This window comes from Vidua macroura, chromosome 9, assembly GCF_024509145.1.
Source record: "Vidua macroura isolate BioBank_ID:100142 chromosome 9, ASM2450914v1, whole genome shotgun sequence".
In the NCBI taxonomy this organism is placed as follows: Eukaryota; Metazoa; Chordata; class Aves; order Passeriformes; family Viduidae; genus Vidua; species Vidua macroura.
In genome coordinates, this window is record NC_071579.1 from 21,345,014 (window position 1) to 21,363,051 (window position 18,038).

Here is an 18,038-nt window from a genome sequence, read left to right on the forward strand (position 1 = left end):
ATCCAAAGGTGTTCAGACTGCCCAGCAGTGATGAGCAAAGATGAGTGTTTGTGCTGTGAGACCGCCCTGCGAGGTCCCCCAAGGAGCTCCCCTCCAGCTGCCCAACGTTCCAAAGCCCAGGACTGGGGTAGTGAAGGAAGTTGTTTGCATTTTAGATCTTTAGAGGGAAACATCCACACTCACCTGAGCAAAGGTTGCAGCAACAAAATATACATGGAGTTTTGACCCTTTAACTAAGGAAACTGTGCCAGGAAGGAGATGTTGTGAGGAAGTTCCCTGGAATGATGATGCTCTCAAGTATTTGCTTCTCTCCTTTGTGACCATCTGTGTGGTAAACATTCATGTAGACAAATCTGGCATTCTCTTACAAAGATGAAAAAAGCATTGATGAGCACACTCTTGAGAGAAGAGCAGAATTAAGCATGATCTCACCTTTTCAAGCACTGGTATTTTCCATGTATCTTAGTGCTTCTGCTGTTTAAACATACCCAGTTCTTAAATACGTATGAAGTTCGGATTTAACAGATAGATCAAGTGCCTGGCATCAATCCAAGGTCTAATTCTTAATCTTCTGTACAATGGATATGGTAGATAAATTTCTCAATGGCCAATTTTAAAAACTATTCACTCAAACCCGACATAGCCCATTTCAGCCTCTCTTTAATAGGAAAGCTAATAACTTTTTCTGATGTGCTGCATAAAGCTCTGGTATTTTGTTTTCTTTTTATTGCCAGATGCAAGTGTGTTCATGTATTTACAGTCAATAAAGCTATCAGTCCTATACACAGGTTTAGATTAATAATTTCAGCCTTTCAGTCTTGGGTATCAGGTTTAGGCACTGCAGTGTTACTTGCATCCCTCAGGCTTGTGCTGACTGTCCAAGTAGTTGCAATGTTTCTGCTTGGAGCTACTTCTACAAGTGGGACATCCCATTCCAGCATTTTCATTCACATTATTCAGAAGTCATGTCTCAAACAAGCCAGGCAGCACTTAAGTAGTACAAATTGTCTGTGTCTACAGAAAAGAAAGATGATGATCCCCAAACCCCTTCTTCTCATGAATTTTTCTCTCTGATAGCCCTTTGTACCACGTTCATACTCTGACTTCCAGTTTGGATAGCTTCCAAGAGAGTTGGTTCATTATTAGGACATACCATCAAAGAACAAGAGTTTCAAAAGAGATGCAGTATTACCTGTATGTGGGTCATAGGTGTGAACTTCTGTGTCCTTTCTGAGCCATCAAATCTAGAGAACATACAAGAAGGAAGAAATTCTAGCTTTAGTCCTGCTGCCTGTTATAATGAGTGAATGTGTATATTAACTCTGAGAGCCAGGTTTTTATGTTACCTAGACTTTTCTGTCTCTTAAATGTCTTAACAGCCCATTTCTGCCACAAGCAAACCAGTTTGTGATCATGTTGTACTTTTCCCCCCTCTGTATTTTTGTAATACTTGCAGAGGATAAAATACATCTCTGCCCTAAAGCCACTGCAGCTATTCTGTGTAGAAGACCATGGGCTGGGTTAACACTTGTGGGAGAGTGTGCCACCTCCTCATGCTCAGAATTTATTTTTCTTTAGCACACATTGACTGTCTCCCTTAAGAGAGAGCATGCAAATGTAAATAACAAATAAGATATTTCATGAAATATCTTGACACTTTTTACTGGATTTAGATTCACTTTCCACAGTTTCTGTTTCATGCTCAGTTTACTTCATCTAAGAGCAGTCGCAGTGGCAGTATAAAAATAGCTTTTAAATTGAATTTTTCAAGATCCTCCTCTTCTGCTATCTCTTACTGCTTCCCACTTCTCTTCTGATTTTACAATTCTTTCTACTCTTCTCCCTGAAAATCAAGATCTCCTTATGCTTTGCATTACCAACTGTCAGGCATGATGCTGTATATGCTGATATGCCACTGTGTTAGCTTGCTTTGCCACTGTTGGCAGCACTCTGCTGTCATGCTCAATTGAGACAGAAAGGACTGTTTCTTACTGGAAAATTAATTCATGAAAAACTACCTTTGTTTCTGTAATATAATTTGTTTTGAAAGAAATTAAACATACAAAGAAAACTGTATTACAACAAATTAGTCCTTAATTTTATAAAGGTTTAAGCGTCAAATATGAATGAACTAAACACAGTGAGGCCAACTAATTTAGTGAAATTACAGCCTCAAATTGCCGCATGTGATTTGAGCACAAATTCCATCAGCTGAGATGTTTTTTGTATTTGGATTTTTTCCTAACATAACTAGTTCTGAACAAAAGGGAATGCCTCCCCAGGCATCTGGAAATTATCTCCAGAAGGAGTAACCAATTTGCTTGTGTCCCTCTGTGAAAGGGAGAGACAAGGTCAGAAGAATTGTATTGGAGATGATCTTTATCCTGATGTGTTCTCCTCCTCCACCCTGCAAAAGAGGAGGAAGTAGAACATCCTCTTCTGTGTTGACCTGTTTCTCCCCCCTAGGCCTTTCTATCCCTTATGCTTTTATAAAGAGGACTGCCTTTTACAGGTCATTCTGCCAGTCTAGGAGTGCTGGTGTGCTGCTATTCCTAGGGCTAAAATGCAGGAGCAGTTTTGCAGCAGGTTTCTTTCTTCTGGGTACAGACTGCCCTGATGGGCTTTCTTTGATCCATGGCAAAAGTGACCAAGGTGACCAAGATGACTTCCTCAAAGACAGGGTGAGGCTGCAGCTGTGCTTGTGAGCCAGGCTGAAGTCCTTTCCTGCAGTCACATCAGTGTCACTGTCAGTGTGGCCCCTGTTACCAGTGTGGCTCACCCCAGCTGGAGAATGTCTGTGCTGGTTCAAGGCTTAGCACCTGCCTGGAGCAGCCAGCTGGGGATGCAGCCCCTGCTTTGGGGAAGAGAATTCAGCCATTTGTGAGCTGTATCGTGGGGTTTGATCTTACTGGCCCTGAGCTGTCTCTGTTCTTACAAAAATGACTGGTTAAAACACACCCTTTATTCCCACTTGCAGGGGATTTTAGGCTTATCTGCAGGAGAGAAGAATCAAGTCTTTTGTAGACTTGACAGTTAGTACATCACTAAACACATATACAAAAAGTTCTTGGCATTACAGCAAAAAAATTGGAGAAAACAGTTCTGAACTTCTCTTCCAAAACACCTGTGTATGTGTGTGTGTGTAAACATTTTAGAGTGTGGGTATGTAAATGTAGATGTTTATTTAAAAATATTAGAATGTCCACCTACTAATCTATATCTTATAATTCATTTACATATAAAATGTAGTGTAGTTCAAGTGACTTGGTCTTTTTTCAGAAAGTAAATTAGAAAAAAAAAATAAAATGTCTCTCTTGATGTTGAAAGGCCCCTATCAGTGTAATTTCAATTTAAAACTAATTGCTTCAAAATAAATGTTTATACTACTCTCCCCTTCCTCTTTTTTTTTTTTTTTTTTAGTTAAGCCTTCCTAAGGCTTAAAATTATCATGATAATTTTTCTTTATCTTTTTTAATCCTTTGTAATTTGAAGGAAAGGGTTTTTTTCTTGCAGTTGACAGGAGTGTGTTTAACAATGCAAGGGAATTGATTCTGGCTGATTCAGGCTAGACAGAATAACTGCCAAATGTACAAGGTCCTTGACACAACAGACAGACAAGCTCTTTTTTTTTTTTTTTTTTCTCCTAAAATTCATTTATAGTAATTTTAGCTGTTACTTTCAGCTTCAAGTGTTTAATTTTGGGACTTGAGATACTATTTTTTTTAAATTATTCCCCCAGATTTGCAATGTCCCTGTAAAAACTGTAGAGATAAGCATTCAATATATTGATGAATATTGTGTTGTGTGTACAGTTGTTTAATATCTAAAACTGTGGCTAAAAACTGGGCTTAGGTAGCTGGTATCCATAAATCAAGGTGTTGTGTCAGCTAAGAGGCTCTCAGCAGAACAGAAGTCATATCCAGTTCACACTGACTGTGTTGTGTTTGCCAATCAGGACCAATGACAGAAAGCAGGGAGGAAGTGAATGGAAAGATTCTTTCTGCACTCTCTGGTGGAGTTGCTGAGCCCCCTCTAAGCTCTGGCTGGACTGCAACAGCAGTGTATTTCATGTTAAAAGTATGAATTCATCATGGTCACAGTAATCCAAAAACTAAAAACCATATCGGTAAATGAGCTCTAGCTGTAGACCAGCTTCAGCAGTTCAGAGCCTGCTTATTTAATTTTTCTTAAGCACATTAAATGGTTCTAGGCAGGCTGTCACTATGATCTTTGAAATATTGCTGTGTTTCTTTTGTTCTCTGCTTTTAAATTTCTTATACAGTACGACTTTCATACTCTGTTCATTACAAATTTCTGGATATTCAGACTCTTATTTGAGCTTAAAGCCTTTCAAACCACAGCAAAAGTTCAGTACTGGAAAAGGGAAGAGATGTGCACTTTGTCCTCTCCTTTTCCACAGCCTGTTGACTCCCAGTGCAGACACTAAGCCTGCAGATTCTGACTCTTACCTGGGAGCTGGTCTGCAGGTCAATTAACCCAGCAAGGATGCATCCTTTTTGATTAGAGTAGGTATAAGGTTTAAGCCTGAAAAATAATGTCTTGGCCACAGTTTTTGTCTGAAAATAATTCTACATTAGCTTTAGAGAAGTGCCTTGTTTTTGTCAGGATCTTTTTCTTCCCCTCGCTTCTTGTTATAGTGCTCAAATTCCTATATTCAGAACTCTTCAGAAAAATAGAGGAATGGCTGATGAAAAACTTGAGTGATACTTTGAAAATGTAGCACATGCTGTGCAGTTCCAGTAGATGAAAGCAGCATGGTTGAAGGATTTAAAACATGCTTTCATATTAATCTACTATCATGTAAATATTCTAAGACATTGCTTATGGATTCCAATTTTTCATCTGCAGCCACAGTTTATTCAAAGTTTAAAGGCTTATGATGTATATTCTTTGTGAAGCATTCACTCTATATTTTTTTTTCACACTAGAGTTTTTTGGCTTTTTGGTAACCAGGACTACACACTGCTGTGCTGGCAAATGCATGAATATTTGTGGTGTTGAACTTCTACCACATCTCAATACGGCTGTGTGCTTGCAGCAAAAATGGGAAATGGTGAATAATCCCTCCTGCCTTTTGAGATGGTCATATTTGAATTACGTTGGCAGGATTGAGTGAAGAAGCTTGTATTGGTAACAGTGCTGAATCTGCTCTGTAAATGCATAAGGCTTTTCTTCCATGGCGATTTCAATCCAGCTTTCACCAGTCCTTGTTCACCTAAAACAAAATTTAAAGGTTTTCTTAGGTTTCTGCTGCTAAATTTGTGCTTTATGTCAGGCGAAAAAACGCACAGTGTTATGAACATTTCTGTTGACTATAAATTTGTTCTTTCACTCAACTTTATAAGAAATACATTCCATTATTGTCATAAAATACCCTTTTTCTTCATCCTTAAGCAAAACAGTATCCTGAAACACTTAATTTCATTAATTTAATTTGGTAAACATTGTACTAACTTTGACTAACATGAACTTACTTTCTTCCTAGGTTTCCAGAGGAGGAGTTGGCAACAGAGCCACTAAAATATGCTGAACAACTTCCTGTAGCTCAGATTATACACCAGGTAAGTCTTTCTATTTTAAAAATTCCTTTGAAAATAAAGAACATCTGTAATACTTAAACTGCTTTTCTAGGTCACACAAAATTAATGTCCTGGTGCTGAAAGTATGTGTAAACAAGATACTCTTGTTCAGGTGACAATTATAAAATTATAAAAGCCTCATTCTGAACATGGCAATGAAAAGATGCTTGCTGTACGACATGGTTAACACTTCAGAGCTACTTGTTAAAATTGTTGTGTGTCTGCTGATAGAAAAGAAAAAATCCATTAATTTCTCTGAATTTGCATCTTGACCTAAATCATATTCGCCTTCCTGAAAAAGCAGCCAAAGTATGGAGTCATTATTGTGGCATAGTTGTCATGATGAGTTGAGCAGGGAAAACAATCTCTCCTCCTAATACAAGTCTGAATTAGCATCATTTTTATTTCTAACTATAGCAGTGTCCTCATACTTTCTGCTTTGAACAGGGTTTTTTTTGTTTTGCACAATTAAAAAAAAGTTTCTATTTTTCCTAGATTGTGCCTTCTAACTTTGTCTTTATTTAAATGCAATACTCTGCTATTGATTTAAGTAAATAAATGAGGGATGATGTGGACACAGAAGCTGGACTTAAAGTTTTTATTGTAACATGTCTCGCCCAATTCATGGCAAGGAGGAAGAAGAGATCTTTTCTGTGCAGAAGATTTTATATTCCCTTCTTGCTCTTTCCTCAGAGTTCAAGGCCTGGTTTTCAGTCCATCCTGCTGGGTAGATCAGGTACCCAATCTGCATTCAGGTGTCTCCTCATTCTTTGCTGTCAGCCCCAGAGGGCTCTGCCTGTTGTGTGGAAAAGCTTATGGCCAAATAGCATACACACCAACAGATGTGAGTCTTGCATCAGGGATAAGTAACTATAGTTTTCTTAAGTCAGGACTAAACAGGTCACATTACTGTTTTCCTAATGGTATCTTGGCCATATGGAATCTTCCAGGTAATCAAGTATGCTCTGAAAAATCTGAAATTTAGGGAAAATAATGACAGTTCATGTTGGGAGACAAAATGGTGCAGTCCATTCACTGCCTTGAGATAAGGAAAACTTCCAGACTGAAAACTGGGACTTGGTACTGGTCAGAGTAGCACTAAGCCAGATAGGCAATGTTAGATAAAGCTGTGGTTTCAGACTCAGCTGTTCATAAATGCTTCCAGATCAACAGGAGCAAATAAAAGTCTACTAAGACCCTTAATAGAATTTTGTAAACATCATTTTGTGTATTAATTATTATCGTAGATCTTCCCAAATACCTTTGTCAATAAGTGTTTTAAAGCATTGAGTCTCATGCTGCAGGCAGTGCTGGTTTTACCTTAAAGGAAACATAAGCTTTATTTTAAAACCTTAAAGTGTACAAGCCTTTCCTGCAAGTTGTAAACACAAGGGATTTAAAAACTTTTGGCTGAAATCTGCACCTTCGGGAAGAATTTCTGATGTGTTCAGAACATGGAAGACTGGAAATCAGGACCAGTTTGTATGTCAGGAACTCCCTGGTGTTGTCAGAGCTTCAAATGACCCAACAGCCTGCAAATGTCACATTTAAAATTCTGTCTTCATGCCTGACTCTCAGCATAAATGAATTAAACAGCAGAGCAGGCAGCCAGTCAATATGTTCTTAAGAGTGAGAGTGAGCAATGAAACAGTTTGGGGGTTGTTTGGAATCAGTAAATAGAAAGTGCATGGAATGGCTCACCTAGAGGAAAATCTCAAATAGGAAACAAAATTAACCTTTAAAATAGTCAAACAGACCAAATGTCATAGCAGTATTTTTACAGCATTAGGTGGATAATAACCACAGAGTGTTCATTTGGCCACTATGTGTTACACTGCAATAGAATATTGTGCTGTGGAAAGGCAAAAAGCTGGGTTTGTGTGCTCTTATCTGTTTGCTGAACTTGCCAGTAGTACAGAGCTGGGGTCTGCACAAGGCAGCAGAACAGACCCAACAAAACTGCAAATGTCTTGGATGCAGAGAAGGCAATAAAAGGACCATTGTTTAGCTGTGGTGGCAGGGAGCTTGGCACCATGCCCTGGCTGAGCCTGCGACCAGCTGAGCATCACTGCACCAGCATTGTGCTGAATTAGCTCTGCAGAGAACCCCGGGTACCCTTCTGAGGGACCTGGCACAACTGGGACAAGATGTGCAGGGGCCTTGTTTATATGAAAAAGGATTTTTTTTCTCTCTAAGAAAAAAGAAGAAAATTATGAGAAACTAAAAAGTGACAAGAGTAAAAACAGTGAATAGTATTTGAGATGTTAAGATGCTGTATCCAAATGGATACATACATACTCTAGACATACGTAACAGCATCAGTGCTGTGTACTTGTAGCATAAATATGCATTAAAATATCACAGTGGTGGACAGGCATCCTAAATTAGTATAATGTATAAAGTACATTTTAATTACACTTTTTAGCCGGCATAGCCACTAGTACTATCCAGCTCTAAAATTGGATAAATTTATTCTCCTGAATACTACTAAAATACTCCTTGTGCTTTTAACTGAAATAAAAAGTCTCTAGTGCTTGGTGAAGGAATGCAGTCATTAATATAAACTTGTAAAAGTTGAACTTTCAGAGTAATGCCCACATGAGACAACCTTTTTAATGAGATTCTCTCTGTACAGCCATGCATACAATGCTGCTACATACAGTGAGTTTATGCTACTTAAAAAAACACCCCAAACCAAAACCCAAACCAGAAAGAGGAGAAAAAGGAGCGATTACTTTAATTCTGCCCTTGTCTTTAGTCAAAACAGGTCTGGTGGAAGAACAGGGCAAACTGCATTCGAGAAGATTGTTTCCATTTATCATAAATGGTATTCATTGCTGGCCTTGCAGTTCAGCAAGTCATTTTAATAAAAGTACCTTACTTCAGTGCCAGTGCTTGTGCTTGGAATGTCATTGTGTGTTAACATATTTGGCCTAATCAGGATTTAGGATATTGAAGAGACATAAACTGTTATAGGTGTCTTACTGATGGAAGAATGTTTTATTGATGAAAGGCACATTCCAGCAGATAAACACCAGATCTCCTGATGGTGTTATAATTGAAAACAAAATGAAACAGCAAATTCAGACCACGATCAACTTGCATACTTATTTTAGTCCATTTCAAACCATTAAGCAGATAAATGAACATGCTGTTAAACCAGGGTGGTATTTCAGGAAAGTGACTTGCAGCCTGTAGTGGAAATTGCACAATTTACTTGAAATCTGACATGGTTTATAGTTGAAGATTTACTTAAAAATAAGGAGTTCCTTAGGTATTTTTTCATGGGGGGAATGTTACATGTAATATCCAATTAAATTAGATTGAGTTTCCTTTTGGAGATAAAAGTTGGTTTGGTTTGTAGAAGTTTTAACCTGTGCTTTTCTGTTGCCTCTCAATGAGAAGGCTCGGTGGAAAATGCGTTCAGTAATTGCAGGAGCTGGCTGGGAAGCTGTGCTGACCCATGGAGGAGCTGTCTCTGTCCCAGGGTGTGGTGGAGCACCCAGAGCTCGGCTCACTCCAGCCTTGGGGAGCATGGGAGAGCTGCTCTGAGGGTGTTGGCTGCAGTCACCATGGGGAAATTAAACAGGAAATTTATGAAAGATGATGGGTGGGGGGTCTCCAGAGTTAAAAATGTACAGCTTGATGACCATCAAAGGATCCTGCAGGGTTGCAGTTCTGCAGTAATTCTTGCAGGAAGGCCTTTGTTTCCTTCATTTCTGTGCTTCTGTAGCAAGTTTGCAGCCGTGACCCACCCCACCCTTCCCCCAGATAAAATCCTTTTGCTCTGAAGATCAATTTTTTGTTCATTCTCAGGGCCTCATTCTCATGTTGTAGAGGGTTGTTCGTTTATTGCATTTGTTGATGTTATTCTGGTTTCATGCTGATTTAATTGACAGAGGTTTTCTTTAGCAGCATTTGCCAGAAATTGTTGAAACAGTATTAAGAAAATAGAGCACACTATGTTGTATAGATTTTTTTGGAAATATCTTTTTATTATCTATAACACAACAATTTTAGCTCTCAGACTTAAAATATTTTCACAAACATTAAAGTGGTTTTATGTGGCTTACAATCTGTGTGAAACGTTCAGTATGAAAAATACCCCATCATATGGTGATGCAGTCTTGAAAACATGACTTTAAAACTCAGGGATCACACCAGTGCCTTGCCCATTGCCTTGTAGCTGCCCTTTGGTAGTTTATACAGTTCAGGGGTCTCCTCACCCCCACTCTGCTTCTGTCCTGATGGTGGAGTCTTTGTTCCTATAAATGTTTTATAAAGCCATTAGTGTTCAGAACTTTGGTTAAGTATGCAAAGTGTTTAATAGCACAACAGTAACCCAGATTTTTATTTTTATTTTTATTTTTATTTTTTATGCAGACAGTAGGTTTTGTTTATGAATATTAATTTATTAGAAAATTTAAAGTACTTTGATAAGTGATACTTGCATTTTACTGTGTCTTTACAGGCTAAGAGGTTCAAAAACAACTTGTAATACTTAGATGTCTCAGGTTTGATGTGCAAAGTTTTAGACACAGCTATTTATACATTCTTTGAAAATCCATTCATGTAGCTGTATTTGAAAATAACTTTGAAGCATAGCTTGCTTTTCAGAACTCTGGTCATGATATTCAGCTGGATGATGTCAAAGATAAAATACAGCCTTTCACCAAAAGGTCCAGGTTCTGCTGCACCTGCTAGCACAAACACAGGTCTGCTCAGGCAGGGATGCTTTTCTTTGTCAAAAATGGATTTTGTCAGGATGATTGAAAATTGAATTTTTCATACCAAATATTAAAAAGTACACTGACTTCAGAGTCCAGTTTTATTTTATTTTAAAATACATCACTTGGCTTCCCTCCAAAAAGCCTTGTGACATGTCAGCCTGCCCTGGGACACCTGCCTGGTCAGGGTCTATCACTGCAGTGCTGAGCAACGTGCTGAAGACACGCGTTGTCCCCTTACCATGGCCACTTCTTGTGGCCATTTAGGAGTGTCTGGAGAACAGCAGCCTGTCCTGCCTGTGCTCTCATCTCTCTGGTTCAGAGTACAGGTGAGAAAAGCTGTTTCTGATGCATGTCATGGAAATATGTTGACATGCTCTTCCTTACCAGCTCACCTGAAGTGGTTTTTGGGGCTCAGGCATTCTGTGCAGAGCTAAACCCAGATGTGCTGTACCCCTTCTGCTGAACCAGCCTTTCTTCATCTAGGGCACTTGGCATGTATGGGAGTTAGAAATCAATGTGTCTGCTATGTTTGGGGTTTTTTTCCATTTCTTTTCTGCATTAAACATACGTTTGTGAATTGTTTAACCTAGAGGTGATTTGGGTACATTTTATACCTATAATGGAAGTTGTCTCAAGTGGAATCATGACTGGGTGTCATCCAGCATGTAAGAACTTGCTTTCTCCCTAAATTTTAAACAGTATATAGACTTAATTTCTCTTACTGCTGCCTAAGTTAGAGATTATTTAAATCTTTTGAGCTTTCTTTAAATTGAATGCTACCTAGTAGAAAACTTGGTGCTCAAAAGGAGCAAAAGAAAAAGAGCTATTACTGCACACTTTTGCCAACCAAACCAAATATGTCACAGAGCAGCAGAGGTATTCCTGCCAACGCCTTGTGCTACTTGGTGCATATAGGTGCTTTGAAGTTCACTCCCTAAGATTTCTTCTAAGTTTGATTCAAAAAGTTGAGTAGCAGAATCTTGCTATGTGTGTGAGTCGTGTAATGTATTAAGAATGGCACAGTCCCGTTTCTCTGACTCACTGCAAGAAATCACCAAACACAGTCTTGACTTGGTTATAGATGGTACAGATCTTCTACTGGCAAACCATTAAACCAGAGATTTTTCAGGCTCTTTTTCATCTAGTGAACTACTGCAGAGACAGGAATGGCACTCAAATGTAATCCAGTAGTCAACACAAACAGTAAGGTTGTCTCCTTTTCTTCTTCAGAAATTACATAGCTCATTAGCCACATGAAACTCCATAATATTCCTGAAATACAGCATATCTGAGTGCAGCATAAAGTATTTTTTGTAAAACAGAGACAAAATAATTTTTTAAATTTGCTGTTGTTTTTTTCATCAGTTTTTTCCCATCACAGAATACCATGATGTGGAGTTAGCATAAATTACTGATCATGTGTTTTTACTGACAAGACACTGCTGCTTCTGTTTTGTTATGTTTTTCATCTGGCCATGATCTTTCCTCTCGGAGGCAGAGATGTAGTAAAACAGTCTCTTCTCTTCCATCTTCCCAATAAAGGACTCTTGTGGGTGATCACTCTCTGCCTATCCAGGACCATTATTTTACTGTTTCTCAACCACAGGGGAAGTTTTGCTGGTTTATCTCTTTGTTGTTGAAATACTACATGGAATCTCTTCTTAGTCTTCAAGACAGAATAAAGATAAGTATCTTAGAATTATTTTTCTTTCAAATGCTGCCCCCCAAATCTTAAAAATTTAGCAGCAGTTATGGGGACCTTCGTTTCTGTAGTTCTGGAGTGCCAGAGTATTAATGCATGGGGATCACTTCCTTTGCCTGTACACAGCACTGCTCAGAAGAGCCAGAAAAGAACCATGAGTGCTTTTTGTTGCTGACCAAGCATTACAGGGGAACTGAATGTAGTGTTAGATTTTTCCAATTATAGCTGAATACAATGGATTGAATAACTAAATGCATTGGAAGGTATCTTGCATGAGGAACTTGAACAGTCAGTTGTGTGGTTATTGTTTTTAACTGCTTCATACTAGAAATACCACCTTGAACATTTTCTTTAAGCCAAGAAGGGGGAATTTTACCTGTTTCAGCATCCCAGAGACATTTGAGATTGTGTTTGGTAGCTTCTTGCCAGAACTGTTGCATGCATGCTCCACCTATTCTTCTCTGTTTATGCATTAAAACATGCAGCTTTACATCCTTCCTTGCATTTTTAAAAAATGAAACCTAAGTGTATTTTAAAGAATGACTTGGTTTTCCTCTTACACACTATTAAGAACAGTTCATTGAGCACTTATCAATATGTTCTGTTTGATGTGCATGTACATTATGAGCTCTGGGCATCAGTAGAATCCAGTGTCTGCTGTCACATCTTGGAATGTGACTTTATCCCCTCTTCAAAGAAACGGCTCCCAGCAGGGTGACAGTAACCCCCAGCCTGTGCTCTCCCTCAAAACCAGTCTCCTCCTCGGGGAGATGCAGTAGCAGGCGTGGATGCAACTGATGCAGTGTTTTCAAAATTACTGTTTTAGGCTTTTAGGCTGTCCAGATCCTGCAGTTTGGACAATGAAGTTTAACTCTGATCTGTCAGTTTTCGGAGGTCATGTTTCTTTTCTCTTTCCCACCCTGTGAAACCCTGACATGTACAGATTGGCATTTTATCTCCATTCTTCTTTGGCACAGGATGGGAGATCAGTTTGACAGACAGCTTGGAGCAATTTAAGGGGCTGCCCCTCAAGTGGCCACACTTCACTCTCACCAGTCCTGGTAGTCTTGTGCTCATTAAGCACAGCAATGGTGCAAAGTACTGCTTGAAAAAAAAGGACATTTTTCATCCTGGCTGGGTATGTGACTACAGAATTTCTAAAGCCAACTAGGATAAGTAGTATCAGCTAAAACTGATAAAGTGTACTTTTATTCCTGCAAGTTTTTGTTTATATTTCTCATGAGCAGATGAGAGTAAAAATAGCTGTTACTGTGGAAAGTTAAAGTGGAAATAAATTTGAGGCTTTTGTGCATATCATGGGAGTGCACAGTTTGCCCTTGAGAATACTGCTAATATGAGGCTTTATATGTGACTGTAGCCTCATCCATTTTGTGGATTATGAGACATCAGTTTCATACCCACCAGCATATAGAATTGTCAGATGTACTATTAAAAAATATATGAAAAGATACCCTGGCTCTATAGTACCTATAATTGTTAGAGGTGCTGCACTGGATTTGCAGCTTCTTTAAGAGGTAATTCCTGTAACTGTTTCTTTTTAATAAGCACTATTTAAGGTGTAAAATGAAGGAAGATGTTCAGGAAATTACTGTAACATGGCAGGCTTTATAGAGTGCTGTAGATCTCTAGGGTTTACTCATCTGAACTTCAAATAACTGCATTTCAAGGGTCGGTAGTAACGGTATGGCCATGGACTCAAAAAATTATTCCTTATATTCAAAAAATTGATTTGCTTCTTTTCAGCTGAAGCAGCCATGTGTTTGAAGATCCTGTGTGCACAAACCTTTCAATATGCACTATTGATGTTTCTGTGTCTTTGTTTTGGCATGGAACTGATTGTGCCATGATCCCCTTTTGTTGTTCTACATGACCTGCTCACAACTGTGATTTCAAGGGATGGTTACTGTTTCTATTGTGCTTTATCTGTGCTTAGAGCTTTACAGAAACAGACAGGTTCAAAAATGCTTACAGCTTGAAGTAAACTTCACATAGCAGGTTGGCAAAAAGCAAACCAAGGTTAACAGCGAGAGGTTCTGATTTGCAGACTAGGGCTGTAAAGGACCATTATGTTAATCTCTTCTGACTTTCTGCACAAAGCACACAGATACTTTATTTATATTCTCCCTTCTTTGTGGCTGTATTGACATCAGGAAGGATAAGTAGAAAAGGGTTTGAGCAGAGGCTGGGAGATGGTTATTCAAAACATCATAATTATGGGGGGAGTAAAATCGAGGAGGACAATTAGGGCATGTAAGAACATATTTGTGATTACAGCAAATATTCACAGTCCTGCAGCTGGTACTGAAGAACCCACATGTACAGGCCCCATGGGCCTCAGCTACTGACATCATGTGAACTGTTGCACTCTGCTATAGGTAAATTATCAATAGCTGTCTCACTTTGTTTGGGGCAGATGATATTAGAACTGCTGCTGTCACTACAAATATAAGGCTATTTTTAAGTGAGTTCTGTGCTTTCAGACTCTTTGCTCTCCTTTGTGGTCATAAGAAGCTTGGCTAATGTCAGCTTTTTTCCTAAAATTATCTCTTCAGCCATTTTCACTCTCAACATTTTAGTCCTCTCTTAAGCATATAATTCACTTTTTTCATCATTCCTTGGTTCCATGATATTCTTATATGATATATTGGTCTGCATTCATTCACATTTGTTATTTATAAGTCAAAATTATTACATATTCTGAGTAATTTTGGATTTGTCTGCACTGGGTCCCATTTACTTGCTGTTCCTTCAAATATTGGAAAAGTGAATGCTATTTAGGGCAGTGAGGTGAGTTGTCTCCAGTGGGGATAACTGAATAGGTTTTTCAGTACATAATGATATGTAAATAATATACCTCTGCCTCTCATGGGAATAGAGTAAAAATCTGCACAAGCTGTCTGTGACCTTAATAGGTTTGTAGGCACCAGAATAGAGCCCTGGCTTTTGCTGAAGCGAAGTATGTGATGTACAAATACTTCAGGTGTGTTTCAGGCCTGAGCAGTGCTGTGGAATAACTGTGAATTGAGGATGTGGTCCACACAGCTTAGTGTGTATGGCATTGTATCCCAGCAATACAATACAGCTGATGCACAAGCAGTAACACAAGCAGTAGGTTTTAATAGTAGTGACCATTAATAAAACAGATGATGCTTAAAACGTGCTAATTCATTATGTTGCAAGGGTGTCTTCATGTATAAGGTGAGGCTGCAAAATACAGTGAGAGGTAAGCTTCTCCATTTGCCTGTTTTTATGTTTATGATGTTTTATATGTAAAAGTACCTTCTAAAAATTTTTCTTCTTTTTAGTTTATTTTATTACAGGTTCTAGAGCAATTCAGGAAACAGATGCTGCATTTTAAAAAGCTTTGATTTAGGGAGGCTTTCTGTGCAAGAGAATGCGTCCTTCCTAAACCTTCATTTTACTTAAATTAACTTGTATTTCCACTGAGGATGGTTTATATTAAGCACAAAGGGAGGCTTAGCAGTTTAGACTTCCTTCAAATAAACTGCATAACTAAAAAGAGAAGATGCCAAGCCTCACGTACTTGTACTTGAAAGAATTGTGTTCTCTCTCGTGGGAACTCGAGATTAGAGAAATTATAAAGGCTTTGCATAAAAACAGGGAGTTAGAATTAATTTTTGCTTAAGCGGGGAAGTGTCAAAAGCCTATTATGGTAATTTTTCAATTTTGTCTTAACTGTTCACACATTTTAAAATAGTTGTACAACTGAGTGGAGGCATAATTGATGTGTTGTGGTTTCTTTTTCCTTTCCTTGGGCCATCATAAAACACAGCTTAGGTGCACTTAGGCATGGAAGAAGTAGGTGTGCTAATTAAGTAGATGAAAATTTTCATATCATAGTGAGAAAATTTACCTAATGGATTGGAATAGTACTCTAAGAATGGTTCCCCTATTCTTAATTACATCCAAGTACCAGATATCAATATTACATGAAGACAATTAAGCCACAAAAACCTTACTGAGAAGGCATAATTCCTAGCAGTAGAATTACAGGGTTGTAGAGACTATAATGTTTATTACTATTATTGTTATTATTGTGAACAGTAGCACTATAAGTCTGCATTTAAAAGAAATTACTTTATCCATTGTCTTTTAATGTATAGTAAAAGCTGAAGATATTGTGGAATGAAGAGCTACTGCTACATTTATTTTTTAAATCTTTCTTAAATTAAAAAAATATAAATCTTGTCTATATCAGAACAACCAATAAACTGCTATGGTGTAATAATTCAAAATTTATTGTTGACCTAGAATAAGTTTTAGGACTTCCCTAGGTAACAGAAGACTGATTTATCAAATCCTTTTAATGGTAAATTAAATCTCTTTTTCTTTTGTTAAATACAGTATTAACAACGGGAATATTGTTCCAGAGTTACTTTAATTTTGGTGATCAGCTTTGCTGTTCCATAGGAGGAGTCTTTGGTGGACCAGGCTTTGCAGTTGGGATGAGATTTACTGGCAAACGTAAAGTAAGCATGCTCCATATTGGGCACTGGTTAGTAAGACATTGGTTTTTATATGCAGAGAAAGGGCCTCTTTCCAAGCTTGCAGCTGATTTTTCTGCAGAAGCCTGTTTGGGCTATGAAAATGCTGCCTTTGGCATCCCCAAATTACACCCAACTTGTTTGGCCAGATTTTTTCTGGCTTTGTCTGCAGTAGAGACTGGTGAAAGGACAGAGATTTGCTGTATTGCAGGAGTGAGGCACATTCTGCTTCAGCACTTTCCTGTGCTGAAAGTCAAAACCCACTTCCAGTGTCTCTGCACATGAACCTTAGAGGGGTCTGATTGTTCCTTGGCCCTTCTCTCCCCAAAGCTGTGTTTGGGAATTACCTGACTAAAAGCCCAGTGTTGGTCATGCAGTTTTGGTGAGATGAGGCTGGAGAGGAGGCTCAGCAGCCACTGTGGCTGTTAACCAAGATCTCTGGTTTCTGATACTGGTTTCTGGTATTTGTGTCCCTGGAATAATATGGCAGGAATAACACAGCCGAGTGTGAGCAGGGATGTGTGTTGGGTAGAGGAAAGGAGAGGATGCTGTAAGATCTTCAGGCAAAGAGAAATATATTTAGTCTTTATGTATGTATATAGTCTTTATTCTTATTGTATTGCTTGATGTTGCAATAATGTAGTATTGGTGTGTGTATAAGCACATGTGTAATTTGAGTGTAAGACTAAATTTTTGACCCAGCTTGTGTTACCTGTCACTAAATATATGCTGGACCTTCCTGTATCAAACACATTACTGAAGTATTTTATAGTACATTGTCCAAGATGCAAGATTTAATTCCATTTTCTGGTGTCTGTTCAGTGTTGTGCAACATTTTCATTTCTCACATAACCTTGTACAGTGCTTATTAATAATTACTTTTTAATTGTTTACACATGAAAGCTTCCCTGATAGACAGTGTTTATTTAAATGGTATTCCAATGAGTAGTAAAATTAGCAGTAGGACTTTTGTTCGATTTTTTTCTTCTATCCATTGTATTTCTTCTGAGCTTATGTAGCATAAAAAGTAGGTGTTACCAATAAGCTCACATTGATAAGGAAAAATATAAATGTTATCAATCTTGATATATTTTGTGGTGCTCTGACAGCAAATACCTTTCTGAATACTTTTCCTCAGGGGAAGGCACTGTTATCTGCACATTTATCCCACTTAACCGTGTAATCCTAGGTGTTATTGGTGATTTTTTTGTGTTAAGTTAATTATGTTTTGTTTACTCTTCGGTAGCATGCTGTGAGGAGCACAGAAATGTAACTCACGAGCTCTTGACAGGACTGATGAATGGCCACAGACAGAGATATTGGCAGGCTGCTCTCTAGTGCTCTGTCTAAAATTGTTTTCCTAAATAACTCAGAAGGTTGAAATTTGATGAAATCATTTCCATTTGAAGAATGAATGGAAGGGGTAAATGAATGAGGACTCTGGTAATGGAGCAGTTGTGTTTATACCGTTGGACAGTCA

General features: G+C 38.3%; 1 protein-coding gene across 1 annotated transcript in view; it reads left to right on the plus strand.

Annotated features, from left to right (window-relative positions):
- PIGK (phosphatidylinositol glycan anchor biosynthesis class K) overlaps positions 1–18,038 on the plus strand; it is a 65,505-nt gene that overhangs the window by 36,939 nt on the left and 10,528 nt on the right. The window contains exon 10 of the mRNA XM_053985692.1: positions 5,507–5,582. Coding sequence (XP_053841667.1) covers positions 5,507–5,582 — 76 coding nt within the window. The remainder of the gene's footprint in view (positions 1–5,506; positions 5,583–18,038) is intronic.